General features: G+C 48.1%; 1 protein-coding gene across 3 annotated transcripts in view; it reads left to right on the top strand.

The window, feature by feature from the left end:
* The window catches only part of FGF13 (fibroblast growth factor 13), a 204,191-nt gene that overhangs the window by 65,351 nt on the left and 123,255 nt on the right, over positions 1–15,585 (top strand). For all 3 annotated transcript variants that reach the window (XM_087727731.1, XM_087727730.1, XM_087727735.1), the window contains exon 2: positions 6,696–6,985. In XM_087727731.1, the coding sequence (XP_087583857.1) occupies positions 6,937–6,985 (49 nt within the window). In that variant the 5' untranslated portion in view covers positions 6,696–6,936. The remainder of the gene's footprint in view (positions 1–6,695; positions 6,986–15,585) is intronic.

The following is a 15,585-nucleotide window of genomic DNA, read 5'->3' as shown; positions in this document are numbered from 1 at the left end:
GCCTCCACCCACCTTCTTTAGTTCTTTCTCACGAATATTTAGCCTCCTTTGCTCCTCAGCTCTCCCCAAGGGAAGAAGTTCTGGTCTTCCAAGTGTTTGTCAACAATAGCCCTGCTCGGATAGTAAAAATAATACGTGACCATATTGGAAAAGTCTGCAAAACTGGAGAGCAGCCAGCAAAGAGAAGATGAGTTTGCTATTTCTTGACACCCTTTTGCCTGGATTCTGAGAATTTCTGGCCACCTTCTTGAAAGTATAAACCCTTTCCTTGCATTCTTCCTGCACTGGAGATTTGGGCTTTTCTGGTGAAGCAAGACACGTCCATCTTGGCTGTCTTATACCTTTTGAGGAGAATATTAAGCATAAAAGCATAATAGAGCCGAGGTGGCGCAGTGGTTAAATGCAGCACTGCAGGCTACTTCAGCTGACTGCTAGTTCTGCAGTTCAGCAGTTCAAATCTCACCAGCTCAAGGTTGACTCAGCCTTCCATCCTTCCGAGGTGGGTGAAATGAGGACCCGGATTGTTGTTGGGGGCGATATGCTGACTCTGTAAACCGCTTAGAGAGGGCTGAAAGCCCTAGGAAGCGGTATATAAGTCTAACTGCTAACTGCTAACTGCTAATAATTGGGTGACTTATTTTCTTGTATTTTTAAACTCTCCTCCAATAAAGGAGCTTGGGGTTGATATGGGGGGGGGTGTCCTTGGTGCTCTCTGAACTCGCCTGTTTTCCTGCAGACATTTCATTAGCCAAACTAGGTAACATCATCAGGGCTATTAGCAGGGCTAGCATTGATGGTGTTACCTAGTTTGGGTAATGAACCGTCTCTCAAGAAAACAAGCAAGCTCAGAGAGCAACAAGGACCCTTCGAACTCTCTCCCAACCCAACTAATTTTATCCTCACAACAGCCCTGAACAGCCTGTGGTTTGTCAAAGGATTCTGATTGCTACATGAAGATGTTAGTTCTCTGGTTTGATAGCCTTCCTCGCAGGATATCTCGTGCCGGCAGCCAAATCAACAGGTCCTTTTGGACAATGCCATATCCAGCCATATTTAGACACGGAATTATCAGTGAGAGAATGGTTGAAGTAAAACGCAGCCGTAACAAACAGTGTGATGCAAACTCCTTGAGCGTTGATTCCTGTATAATGTTCGGGGTGTAATGGCTCTTCTTGAAACTCAGTATGACTATTTAGATCACAAGACGGTTGAATTACAGCCAGCTTAGAGTAGGAGTCAAGTAGGAGAGAGGGAGGGAAGGGAGGGAGGAAATATGAAAGAGGGAAGGAGGAAGGAAATATGAAAGAGGGAGGGAGGAAAATATGGAAAGAGGGAGGAAGGAAATATGAAAGAGGGAAGGAGGAAGGAAATATGAAAAGGGAGGAAGGAAATATGAAAGAGGGAGGGAGGAAAATATGGAAGGAGGAAGGAAATATGAAAGAGGGAAGGAGGAAGAAAATATGAAAGAGGGAAGGAGGAAAATATGGAGAGAGGGAGGAAGGAAATATGAAAGAGGGAAGGAGGAAGGAAATATGAAAGAGGGAAGGAAATATGAAAGATGGAGGGAGGAAAATATGGAGGGAGGAAGGAAATATGAAAGAGGGAAGGAGGAAAATATGGAGAGAGGGAGGAAGGAAATATAAAAGAGGGAAGGAGGAAGGAAATATGAAAAAGGGAGGGAGGAAAATATGGAGGGAGGGAAGAAAGAAATATAAAAGAGGGTGGGAGAAAGGAAAATATGGAGAGACAAAGGAAAGAAATATGAAAGAGGGAGGGAGGAAAATATGGAGGGATGAAAGAGGGAAATATGAAAGAGAGAGGGAAGGAGGAAATATGAGGGCAAGAGGAAGGAAGGAAATATGAAAGAGGGAGGGAGGAAGTATGGAAGGAAGGCTGAAAGGGAGAGAGGGAGGAAGGAAGAAGAGGGGGGAGAGAAAAGGGAAGGAGGGAAAGAAAGGCATGAAGGAAGGAGGGAAGGAGGAAAGAAGGAATTGTTAAACAGGTTCTACAGTGAAGAGTCATTGGTGACTCGAGCAAAGAACAAAATGGCCATTTAATTTGCTGTTATCGTTTTGACTTTATTTTTCCCCCCAACAATAGACAGTACAATGATGGATTCCACCAGACTAATCCAGTCCATCTTCTGGAGTTCATTAATTCCAGACCACGTTTCCAAATGAGTCCTTCAACCGTAGATGAAGGACACTGTTTTCTAAAAACAGAAACATTCAGGGGGCACCTCCAAAGGTTAAGCAATTCGGAAAGAAAAGGCTTGTGTTAGCAATCGTTGGCGACAGCCCCCCCCCCCCAAATGTTATCTTCCTGCAGTGAATTTTGAAAAGTGGATTAACTACCAGCAAGCCGGACAATTCAGATGGGAAATATTCCTCTGCTCATTCAATTCTGTCTGAGAAATCCTTTGCTCTGATTGGGCAAGAGGCGAGTGACATCATCTGGGGGATGCACCTGTCATCCATCATCAGATGCTCTTAAAGAACTGGCCATTGACTCAAAAGTCTGGAAATTACTGGCTTTTTAGCCTTTGAAGCAAGAACCCTTAAAGAAAGATGTTATGGATTTGCATCCATGTTTGGGAGGACTCCCTCAACTGAGTTTGGAACCGTCCTGTTGGGTAGCTTGAAGGAATCTGGGAGGCCTAAATCGCCGCAGAAGCCTCTTGGAAACCAGAGGAGCATGTGGGAATGAATAAGTATGTGGAAGTCCTCAGCGCAGCTTTCTCAAATAGTCCTTCAAACATGTGGAGCACATCCGGTTCCAAACAACCAATTCTCAATGCAGGGTGGCATGTTGTACACATCATCAGCAGAGTTATGGAGAAAGAAGGGCTACCTTAAGGTAAAGGTTCCCTTCGCACGAATGTGCTAGTCGTTCCCAACTCTAGGGGGCAGTGCTCATCTCCGTTTCAAAGCCGAAGAACCAGCGCTTTCCGAAGATGTCTCCATGGTCATGTGGCCAGCATGACTCAACACCGAAGATGCACAGAACGCTGTTCCCTTCCCACCAAAGGTGGTTCCTATTTTTCTACTTGCCTTTTTACCTGCTTTCGAACTGCTAGGTTGGCAGAAGCTGGGACAAGTCACGGGAGCTCACTCCATTACGCGGCGCTGGGGATTTGAACCGCCGAACTGCTGACTTTCTGACCGACAAGCTCAGCGTCTTAGCCACTGAGCCACCGCGTCCCCTAAGAGCTACCTTAAGAGAGACATTTTCTATCGCTCTTCTGGATGAGAAAAATACCTCTTCTCTACACCCTCAACGCTCTTCTTTTCTACAGAAGAGAAGGTAGCAGAAGAGAAACACTTCACTGGATTTGGGAATAGATAGTTTTGGCTAATAAAGGAGAATATTGGTTTCTCAGGGCTGAGCTGCAGTTTTGGCTCAATTCCAAGCTGTGTTTCCAGGCTTAATGAAGCCAACTGGATCCCCAACCCTAAAAAAATAATAACTGAGGATCAAATTTTCAAAAGTCAGCATTGAGAAAGGGAAAATCTTATAAAAGTCTTGTTTTCCTAGCCTAGGGGGGAAAAAAAAACCCTGAGAAGCAGGTTATCGTGATACGTGAAAGGGGACATCTGTTATTAAACTGCAAAACCAAGTTTGCAACTGGAGGAAGGGAGGAGGAGAAGCCTCTGCTGATTTGTAGGCATCACAGCGCCACAGCTTCAGATCAGCTCTCCCCAAAAGTCCAGATAGACAAGGTGACCTCTCCTGAAACAGAGGTCCATTGCCCAAAGCTCCAATGGAGCTCTGGAAACTTCAGCTGTGGTCTTTGGGGGCCTCCCAAACTCTTTTTGGACTGTAGAGAAAGCATGTGTGAGGAGGACTTTGATTAACTATATTTAATTTTAATTAAGCCTCCAGCCACGTGAAATCAATGGTTGTTTTTTCCCCCTGGTGCCAGCTGTCCCTTTGGAGAATGTGGCTTTCAATACATCACTGAAGAACACATCGTACCGCTCAGCCCTGGTAACATCGCATCTTCTGTCCTTGAAAATAGCTGAGCCTATCCCCCAAATCTTAGGAGAATCGGGGCTGCCCCCTTCCCCAGGGATGAATGGGGAAGAGACCAAGTTGCGGCTCTTCCTCCTACGAAGTTCTCAGAGAGCCAACAGAAAGGAAGATGGGAGCAGCGTTTCTTTCCCTGGCACCCTTGAAACATCTTTCAAGATGAATGTCGATGGGTGTGAGCGCCTACTTTTCTTGGCTGACTTGGAAAAAACTGAAATTGGTTATACTTGGATATAGAAGCTACCAGAACATTTCACAAGGAACTGATCAAGGAGAGAGATTCAACCTAGAAATCAGGAGAAATTTTCTGAGAACCATCCACCAATGGAACAGAAGTTGATTTGATTTGATTATATTTATATGCCGCCCTTTTCCCCCGAAGGGGACTCAGGGCGGCTCACAATTCAAATCAGGGGAGGGGGGTACAGACAGAAAATAAAAAGACGAAACATAACAATACATAATTTAAAAACACACAACAGTCATACCATTCGAAACGGGGGCAACAGCTCTTTAGCCCCAGGCCTGTCGGAACAGCCAGGTTTTAAGGGCTTTGCGGAAGGCCTGGAGGGTGGTGAGGGTTCGAATCTCCACGGGGAGCTCGTTCCAGAGGGTCGGAGCAGCCACAGAGAAGGCCCTCCTCCGGGTAGTCGCCAGTCGGCATTGGCCGGCGGATGGAATTTGGAGGAGGCCTAATCTGTGGGATCTAATCAATCTAGTAGAGGTGCCTTTGGAAGTTGTGGGAGCTTCATCCCTGGAGGCTTTCAAGAAGGGACCATCTGTTAGAAATGGGGTAGGGTCTCCTGCTTTTTTGTGGGGGGGTGTTGGACTAGAAGACCTACAAGATCCCTCCCAACTCCGTTAATCTGTTAATCTGTCAAGACTAGGATTTGGGACAATTGTCCTGGACGAAGGTTATATCATATTGTCTCAAAGGCACCTTTCTCAAAAGGCAACTTATGTTTTTCCTTGAAGACATTTCGAGTCTCATCCAAGAAGCTTCCTCCATGGATGAGAAGCAAAATGCCTTCAAGGAAAAACAAAGAAAATCCCATTGTCTTTTAGCAAAAGCACCTTTGAGAGAAACCTAACCTTGGATGACTGAGAATCTCCCTACAGTTATATTATTGCCACGAGACTTTCATGGATATGCTTGTGCATTTTTACTAGCATGAAGTGTGCATGCTTTATTCCTCTCTACCCATCCATTAGCTGGTGGTTATCGGTGGACTTCTTTTGCTCAAAATCACACCATAACAAAGTTGGAAGGGACCTTATAGCAGTTAGACTTATCTACCGCTTCATAGGGCTTTCAGCCCTCTCTAAGCGGTTTACAGAGTCAGCATATCGCCCCCAACAACAATCCGGGTCCTCATTTCACCCACCTCGGAAGGATGGAAGGCTGAGTCAACCCTGAGCCGGTGAGATTTGAACAGCCGAACTGCAGTCAGCTGAAGTAGTCTGCAGTGCTGCATTTAACCACTGCGCCACCTCGGCTTGGAGGTCTTGTAGTCCAACCCCCTGATCAGGCAGGAAACCCTGTATCATTTCAGACAAATGGCTGTCCAATCTCTTCTTTAAAACCCACAACTTCTGAAGGCAACTTCTGTCCCACTAGTTAATTGTTCTCACTGCCAGGAAATGTCTCCTTAGTTCTAAGGTTGCTTCTCTCCTTGATTAGTTTCCACCCATTGCTTCTTGTCCTGCTTTGGAGAATAGGTTGACCTTCTCTTCTTGGTGGCAACCCCTCAACTATCAGAACCCTGCTCCTTTCTCCCTCCTTCTTCCTTCCCCCAACTGTTAATCAGGAAGGACTTCCTATACGCTGATGCCTTTCCTGTTTGAGATTATAATCCCCCTTGGCTCTGGGTCCCGACAGGTAGGTCTCACCTGCCTCACCTGGAGGACTAAAAGACCCCCAACATCTCCTCTGGTCCTTCCATGAGCTTCCTGGTTTTGGAAAGCCAGCACCTTCTCCTCCTGCGAAGTACTACCCCCTCCTTCTCCTGGGGGACTCCTCTAGAATTTCCAAAAGGAAAGGGAGGGGGAACACAATCCCAGCAAGGCAATCCTCGCTCAGCTGTCTGTCACCTCATGTCTCCAGACCATCCAACCTTGGTGCCCAAAGAGAGGGGTGTGTCCTGCCTTCCGGAGGCGTCTGAAGGTGGGTTCCACCCTCAGCTAAAGGGTTAGGATTTCCAGGTCTTTGCTGCCTTCCTGAGAAAGGTGGTGGGTGAGCAGGAAGAGGGTTTCTTCCAGCCAAAAAAAACCCGAGGAGGGGTGGGGTGGGGGTGCAAGGAGGGAGGAGGGGGTGGGTGGGTGGGTTGAGACCCAAGCTTTTGCCTCCTGCGAACCTCCCAGCCCAAGGCGGGACCGAGAAACCTGGCAGATGTGCAGGAAACGCATCTCCTCGCGCCCCCCCTTTCATCCTTCCCCAAAGGGAAGCGGGTGGGAAGAAGGTAGCCCCCCTCGCCGCCAATCGCCTCGTCCTTCCTCCCCCTCCCGCCCCCCCCAGCAGCGTTTCCCAAACCCTCCAAGCTCCCGTGGTGGCATTGAGCGCATTCTCCTCCTGCGCCAGGCGCCGAAGGAACCCGGCAGCCAGTCAGGGCTCGCTTTGATTCCGTGATTGATTCCTCGCTCTCTCCCCTCCCCCTCCCCGCTCCTAGGGCTTCCCTCCTCTTCAGTCCTCCTCCCCCTGATCTACGGAAGAAGGGAAAGAGCAACAACAAAGAAGAAGGAAAAAAGGACCCGAGAAAGGGAAGAGGGAGGAAGAAGAGGAGGAAAAAACAAAAAACGCCCAGCCATCCGTCTCTCTTGCGCGCCTCTCTCGTTCCCTGATTTCTTGGAAACCCAGCTCGCTGTGCCACGCGGTATCCTGGGGGAATCTTTACAACCAAACTGGGATCTATGAGCGGGAAGGTGATCAAGCCGAAAGAAGAGAAGGATGCCTCCAAAGGTAAGGCGGGAGTCTTTCCTTCCTTCCCCACCCTCCTGGCTCTCCCTTCTCCATCATTTCCCCTCCGTTGTCTTGAAGGGACTTCAGCTCCCTTCCCCCTCCCCCTTCTTCTCTTCCCATCTTCCCAGGCTTGGCTGACCTTTGCGGGAGAAGGGGAGTGGGGGCGGAATGAATTGGTGGGGAGAAGTGGCGTGTCAGCCCCATAGCTCACCCACCCCCTTCCCTCCTTCTCCTCCTTCTCTTTGCGTCTCCTTTGGTTTCATTTGGTACCACGGCTCCTCCAACCTTCTCCTCCCCTCCCTCCACCTTTCCATTCCAGCCCTGGAAGAAGAGGGGAGATTTTTTTTTGGGGGGGGGGGAAACTAACCTATTTACACCCCCCGCCCCACCCCCGTGAAAGAGAGACCTCCTATAATATTGCAGTCTTCCCTTGTTCTTCCCTTTTGTGTATGTGTGTGTGTGAGAGAGAGAGAGAGAGCCCGCGCATGGTGTTCCATTCACTGTCTCCTCGCACGGCTGTGGTTTCAGACCTTCCCCAGCGTCCGGGGGGGGGGGGGGGATGAGAAACAGAAAGCAAAGGCCGCTTTGGAGGGCGGGGGGGGGGGTGTTTGTCTTTGCCAGGAGGACCCCAAGAGGGGTCTGTAATGGAGCCCATAGGAGGAGGTTTGGGGGGGGGAGGGAAAGCCAGAGAGTTGTGGGGGCGGGGAAGGGGGGGCTGCTTTGTTGAACTAAAAAGACAACGCTGTTTTGTTTTGGTGGGGTTGAGTCAGGAGCCAGAAGGAACATCATGTTCTCCTACGGCCAAAGTCTCATTGCGTCTCTTGGTCTGCCGTACTTCCACCTGAGAGACACTTGAAGGCATCTGGGTAGGGTTGAGAAGTACCACTTTAACCCTCCCACGGTCTCCCATGAAGCTTGGCCTAGGGACACCTTGTCCTGCCCAGCTTTGAAGCCCATGGAACCAGCATATCTACTCCTCCACCTTCAAGGAGAAACTGTAGCTCGCCAGTGAAGGCGAACGGGCTTGTCTCCTTTGCTAAAGCTGCAATGGGTAGAGGAGCCACGTCCTTCTCCCTCCCCCCTCCCAAAAAACCTGAAACTTGGTTTCCTACATCGGAATCATGTGGGCTTCGGGTTTCTGGGCACTGCATAGGTGATGTCTGCAGAAAGAGGAGGCATAAATCTGACTAGGTTGACCAGAAGAGAGAGAGATGCTTTTGCTCCAGGTTTCTAGCAAATATCTTGCCATGCAGTGGGACCGACTCGCTTCTGAATATACACACTGGCCAACAATTGCTATGGAGACGGAAGGGGGGGGAGCTGGAAGAGGAAGAGGAGGGGGGACTTGTAGACTGGAGGATTCCCCGGGGACAGCTTCTGTCTGGTCACCTCTGGCTTTGTCCAGGTGGGGAAAGGGCAAAACAAATCCAGATGTCTGGGAGGTTCCTCCCCCTTTTCAGAGAGGGGGGCAGGCAACATCAAAAGAGGCTTTCTACCTGACCGCCTCACATCCCGGCAGGCTGGCGCAAGGTTTCTTCGGCGAATTCCACCCACCGAGAACGTCTCTCTCTCTCCCTGTTTGTGCTGCAAAGCGAGGCGAATCTGGGATTGGAAGCTTCGATCTTCAGAATCCATGCTAAAAGCAGGGTGTCCGTGAGGACTCGGTGCTGGGCACAAAACTGGATATATTGGACGATACAGGAAGGGAGGGAGTTGAGTGAATGGCTCCCCCATTCCCCCCAGATAAATCAGGGCCTAAGAGGGGAGGGGACGCTTTGTGATTTAAACACCATTGTCTTGAAACAACCCAGGGGTGCTTCCATTGCTTTGTTCCTCCTGTACCAGCTCCATCCTCCAATGAGGTGAACACCAAGTGGTTGGATTCAAACTCTCATCCGTGCGCCCGGTTCTGCCAGAAAGACAGAAGGACTCATGGCCTTCTGTCCACCAGCATGGCTGCTTCGGACGTTGGCCGTCCTGAACGATAATACCCACAATGGGTTTGGGTCCTTTTAGGTTGAGGTGGTGGGGCTGCCTAGAAGCCATGTTTTTTTTTTCCCTGATAAACTTTCCGCTTTTGTTAGACCATAGCCAGAGAGAGCATCAATCCATCTCTGGGGGTGGGTGAGTTTAAAATCCTTGGCGATGTCTCCCCCCACACCCTCCCAGTCTTGGTCCATATCATCTGAACGAGTTTGGTTTGTGAGTGTGTGTGTGTGTGTGAGAGAGAGAGAGAGAGAGAGACAGAGAGAGAGAGAGAGAGAGACAGAGAGAGAGAGAGAGACAGAGAGAGAGAGAGAGAGAGAGAGAGAGATGCTCCTTCAGATGCGTTCTCCCATGTGCCTATTTTTTTTCCCCCATTATTATTTTTAGACTAAATATTACGCTCCAACGGGGGCCAATTTTTTTGATTTGCAGAGACCGCTTCGGCCTCGGCACACGTCATTCCTGGCGAAGCGATCCGTGCGCGCTAACTTCTTTTGTTCTGGGCTAGGCGTTCATGAGAGACATGTGCCTTTGTGAGCATCGTGGCTGCTCCGGGGAAGCTGTGCCGTGGTCCCCCTTCGGTGGCTTTTCTTTTATGGTCTCGTCTGAGACGGAGGAAGGAGGGTCTCCATCCTCACCATCCGCCTGTCTTTTGCCTCTTTCAGATTCAAACCTATTTTTTGGGGGGGGGGATCGGGTGCATTTTCATGCTGGTTAACCGAAGGGGTTTGGAACATCCATCTGTCTTAAACTAAGGTTAAAAGGAAAAAAATAAAAAAACAAAGCCAGCTGACAGTCTCTTTAAGGACTGGAGATGATTGTTTGGGGTGTGGACGGCGATTGGACTGTCATCAGATGAGTAAAACTACTGATCTCTTATTTACACATGATTTGGGGAGACCTGAATGATAGCTTTTGCCACATGCCCTGCTTTGTTTTGGAAAATCCAGAGAGCGTGTCAGTTTTCTCTTTTAATATATATATATTTTATATCTCCTAGTTTTCCAACATTTGGGGCGGGGAGGGGGGGGCTTGGTGTTCTCTGAGCTTAAAGGTTTTCTTGCAGATGTTTCATTACCCAACTAGGTAACATCATCAGTGCTAGGAGGGAGTGGGGTGTGTGGGAGGAGGAAGAGGAATGGAGGAGGAGGAGGACTGTGGGGTCCTTGGTGCTCTCTGAGCTCGAAGGTTTTCTTGCAGATGTTTCATTACCCAACTAGGTAACATCATCAGTGCTAGGAGGGAGTGGGGTGTGGAGGAAGAGGAGGAGGAGGAGGACTGTGGGGTCCTTGGTGCTCTCTGAGCTTGAAGGTTTTCTTGCAGATGTTTCATTACCCAACTAGGTAACATCATCAGTGCTCCGAGGGAGTGGGGTGTGGAGGAGGAGGAGGAGGAGGAGGAGGAGGAGGAGGAGGAGGAGGAGGAGGAGGAGGAGGAGAAGGAGGAGGAGGAGGAGGAGAGTTAGGTCCTTGGTGCTCTACAAACCTGGTTGTTCTCTTGGCAGACATTTCATAACCCAACTAAGTAGCATCATCAGTGCTAGCAGAGAGTGGGGCCTGCTCTATGCTTCATCATTTTCATTTTTAGATTCTGATGTATTTCATGTGCTTTTTAATAGACTGCACCCCACACTCCTTAAGGCTGATCTATGACTGTAATAAAGATTTGATTGGACTCCAGAAAGCACTGTGTTTCTGAACGGAAGCTCCTGTAGAGTTCCCACCCATCTGAACCATGCCTGTGTAGTTATGTTGAAATTTCATCCCCAAGGCATGTTTGACAGAGAGGCAAAAAACAGTAGAAGCTCACAAAAGATAAGGGAATTCCAAGAGGATCCATCTTCTGGACTTCCTCGGTGACAAATATATTTTTTAAAAGTCTTGTGAATGTGGGCGAAAAGATTTATGTGGTCGCCACGATGTAGAAAAGATGTGGAGACTCTGGAAAGAGTGCAGAGAAGAGCAACAAAGAGGAAGAGGGGACTGGAGGCTAAAACATATGAGGAACGGTTGCAGGAACTGGGCATGTTTAGTTTAAGGAAAAGAAGGACCAGGGGAGACATGATAGCAGTCTTCCAGTATTTGAGGGGCTGCCACAAAGAAGAGGGAGTCAGGCTATTCTCCAAAGCACCTGAGGGCGGAACAAGAAGCAATGGGTGGAAACTAATCAAGGAGAGAAGCAACTTAGAACTAAGGAGAAATTTCCTGACAGTGAGAACAATTAACCAGTGGAACAACTTGCCTCCAGAAGTTGTGAATGCCCCAACACTGGAAGTTTTTAAGGAGATGTTGGACAACCAGTTGTCTGGAATGGTTATAGGGTTTCTTGCCTAAGCAGGGGGTTGGACTAGAAGACCTCCAAGGTCCCTTCCAACTCTGTTATTCTATTCTGCTTGTCTGAAGGTCTCCATAAAGATAAGCCCCTTAACAAATCCCAACCAGTTGTGTTTTTATTGTGGCATCTTCATCATGGAGTCAAACGTTTGAGGGAGTCACTCCACCTGGGGAATTGGGGTTTGTTTATTTTTTTGTTTTGCTTCAATCAGGGTTTGTCAACCTGAGCAAATTTCAGGTTTCAATGCGGGGAGTTGGAAGTTCCCATATCCGAAATTTGCTGAGGTTGATAAGACGGCGGCTCAGATCAATACCGCACATCTCTCTTGGCGTCAAAGTTTACACTTTTGAATAACCTGCTACAAGCTGACTCCCTGGCTGTAAATGAGAAGGTTTAGGTTTCATTTTATTTATATGCCGCCCTATTCCCAGCGGGACTCAGGGCGGCGCACAAACCCAAGGAGGGGAAGGGAAAAACACAAAAACTACAAATACAAGGCATTTAAAAACAACCAACAGCCATACAATTCGAGAGGGGAAGGGAACTCATCGACCCCAGGCCTGCTGACACAGCCAGGTTTTAACGGCTTTTCGGAAGGCCTGGAGAGAGGTGAGGGTCCGAATCTCTGTGGGGAGTTCGTTCCAAAGGGCCGGAGCTGCCACAGAGAAGGCCCTGCCCCGGGTAGTAGCCAGGTGGCATTGGCTAGTAGACGGAACCCGGAGGAGGCCTAATCTGTGTGATCTAATGAGTCTTTGGGAGGTAATCGGCAGCAGGCGGTCTCTCAAGTACCCAGGTCCAATACCATGAAGGGCTTTATAAGTGACGACTAGCACCTTGAAGCGCATCCGGAGACCGATCGGTAACCGGTGCAGCTCGCGGAGGATAGGTGTAACGTGGGTGTACCGAGGTGCACCCACGATCGCTCGCGCGGCTGCATTCTGGACGAGCTGAAGTCTCCGAATACTCTTCAAGGGCTGCCCCATGTAGAGCGCATTGCAGTAGTCCAGTCTTGAGGTCACGAGGGCACGAGTGACTGTTGCGAGTGCCTCCCGGTTCAGGTAGGGACGCAATTGGTGCACCAGGCGAACCTGGTCAAATGTCCCCCTGGTCACAGCCGACAAATGATGCTCTAAGGCAGTGTTTCCCAACCTTGGTGACTTTAAGTCCTGTGGACTTCAACTCCCAGAATTCCCCAGCCAGCATAGCTATGCTGGCTGGGGAATTCTGGGAGTTGAAGTCCACAGGACTTAAAGTCACCAAGGTTGGGAAACACTGCTCTAAGGTCAGCTGTGGGTCCAGGAAGAGGGCCGAGAAGCTGAGGCTGCCATCACAGCAATACGGCCGGTCCTCATCTTACCACCACAATGGAGCCACCATTGTTGCTAAGCGAGACATCCATGAGTTTGGCCCTGTTTTGCCATCATTTCTTGCCACGGGGGTTAACCCCACCTGACCATGGGGATGCTGCTACCGTCCTAAGCGTGAAAAATGACCGTAACTCACTTTTTTCGGTGCCGTCATAACTTTGAACAGTCACTTCATGAACTGTTGTAAGTCGAGGACTCCCTGTCTTCGTTTTAGAGAAAAATTAATGAAAGGCAGAGCAAGCAATGACTGCGATGATTTCCTATCTGACGGCAGAATTTTCCCCAAAGGTTGTCGTAATATTAATCTTTTGGTATTTTGTAGAGGTTATAGGAGTGGCATTCTGGCCGCTGAGTGGTGAGGAATATATTGATGTAAATCACAGATTAGTGATAGGGCATTTCTGATTATATCCTTTTGGGGGGAATTGCAAGGGGTCTCCCTGGCTTAAAACCGGGGTCTGCAAATCATAGTACACAATAGCAATAGCAGTTAGACTTATATACCACTTCATAGGGCTTTCAGCCCTCTCTAAGCGGTTTACAGAATCAGCATATCGCCCCCCACAGTCTGGGTCCTCATTTCACCCACCTTGGAAGGATGGAAGGCTGAGTCAACCTTGAGCCGGTGAGATTTGAACAGCCCAACTGCAGAACTGCAGTCAGCTGAAGTAGCCTGCAGTACTGCACTCTACCCACTACGCCTCCTCAGCTCACAAATCTTGCACCCTCTAAATCCGGGAGGCACCACTGCCCCAATTAGGAAGAAACAGGTGAACATTGTGGCACGCCTCAAATAAACTGAAGGAAAGTTTTAAAAGTTAAAAGAAACAAACTTTGTATGTCAAATCTAGAGACTCGAAGATAGGAAGAAGAGTCGCAGGATTTGGGTGTGGCCAGCCGAGCGAAAAGAAGGACTAGGGGTGACATGGGGGGCAGCATTCCAGTATTTGAGGGGCTGCCACAAAGAGGATGGGGGTCAAATTATTTTCCAAAGCACCTGAAGGTAGAATAAGAAAGAATGGATGGAAATTAATCAAGGAGTGAAGCAACCTGGAATGGAGGAGAAACTTCCTAACAGTGAGGACAATTAAACAGTGGGACAGAAGTTGCCTCCAAGAGTTGTGGTGGCTTCATCACTGGAGATTATTAAGAAGAGTCTGGACAGCCACCTGTCTGAAAAGAGCGGCCTATAAATGTCAATAAAATGAAATGAAATGAAAAATGAAATGGTATACGGTCTTCTATTAGAGTAGGGGGTTGGACTAGAAGACCTCCAAGGCCCCTCCCAGCTCTATTTTGGCAGGAGAAATCCTTGATCCACCTAGTTGGTAATATGAAGCCATTGTAATCCTTTTTGTCTTTCGCAACAAGGCTTAAAACAAAGAATCCAGTTTTTCTTAAAAAAAAATACAATGGTGTGTAGCACCATTTAAAAGGTACCAAGCATGCACCAATATTAACATTTCCTGCCAGAAAGACATGTAGAAATACAAGCCAAAACAGAGGTATCTGGCAGGAATTTTAGTCTGAGAGTGTGTGAACGGATCTGCTGTGAAAAACCACCGTGTTTAAGTGTTTCTCTGCAAAGATAGTTATTGCGAAGATATTGACCGACATTAGAACCACTTGGCACTGTTCCCTGGATTTGACAGAAAACAGGCTAGCAGGAGCTGATTTAAAACACAGTTCTCAGCAAGTCAGTTTTAGGCAAGAAAAACGAAATGCACAGGTACAGTATAGGTGGTACCTTGCTCAACAATAGTAACTGTGAGAAGGATCTTGGAGTCCTGGCGGACAGCCACTTAAATAGGAGCCAGCCGTGTGCAGAAGCTGCCAAAAAAGCCAACACAGTTCTAGGCTGCATCAACAGAGGGATAGAATCAAGATCCCGTGAAGTGTTGATACCACTTTATAAGACTTTGATAAGGCCACACTTGGAATTCTGCATTCAGTTTTGGTCGCCACAATGTGGAAAAGATGTGGGGACTCTAGAAAGAGTGCAGAGAAGAGCAAGAAAGAGGATTAGGGGACTGGATACTAAAACATATGAAGAACGGTTGCAGGAACTGGATATGTCTAGTTTAATGAAAAGAAGGACTAGGGGAGACGTGATAGCAGTCTTCCAATATCTCAGGGGTTGCCACAAAGAAGAGGGAGTCAAGCTATTCTCCAAAGCACCTGAAGGCAGGACAAGAAGCAATGGGTGGAAACTAATCAAGGAGAGAAGCAACTTAGAACCAAGGCATGACAGTTAGAACAATTAATCAATGGAACAACTTGCCTCCAGATGTCCAAAACTGGACATTTTAAAGAAGATGTTGGATATCCATTTGTCTGAGGTGGTGTAGGGTTTCCTGGCTCAGCAGGGGGTTGGACTAGAAGACCTCCAAGGTCCCTCCCAACTCTGTTATTCTTTTAAAGTCCAGATGTGTTCATTTATAAAGCCCATGATTATGCCAAATTCCATCTTCTGTCTAATGTTACTGGTGTTATCTGGAACGTAATGAATTCTGCCAGCATCTCTTCGCACGGAGGCTGAACCAACCTTCCCCCACCCCCCCAGGCTAAATTATCTCGACTAGATTGTGATGCTGAACAGCATTCATTAAGGCTGCAACTGTAATTTCACTACCGGGACCTTATTAAATTAAATTACCTTGGCAGCCGAGAATTTTGGGAAATTATATTTCCCAGAGATCTTCGCTACCAGATATCTTTTATTTGAAAAAAAAAATGGAATCGGACAGCTTTGGCCGTGGAAAAGAGACTCCTGGAATTTCACCCTGCCGCTGAAAAGGGCTTGGGGTAAAAGCAGCTCTTGATTGATTGATATTTGTCGTGAGAAACAGCCGTATAATGAGAGATGCTTGGAGTCCGTTCCATCAAATTCAGTAAAATCGTTGTTATAGGATT

Source organism: Thamnophis sirtalis, unplaced genomic scaffold (assembly GCF_051295495.1).
Source record: "Thamnophis sirtalis isolate CommonGarterSnake01/CBP01778 unplaced genomic scaffold, rThaSir2_p1.2 scaffold_13, whole genome shotgun sequence".
Taxonomy (NCBI): domain Eukaryota; kingdom Metazoa; phylum Chordata; class Lepidosauria; order Squamata; family Natricidae; genus Thamnophis; species Thamnophis sirtalis.
The sequence above is the reverse complement of the archived record's forward strand: the minus strand, read 5'-3'. Positions and strand labels throughout refer to the sequence as shown.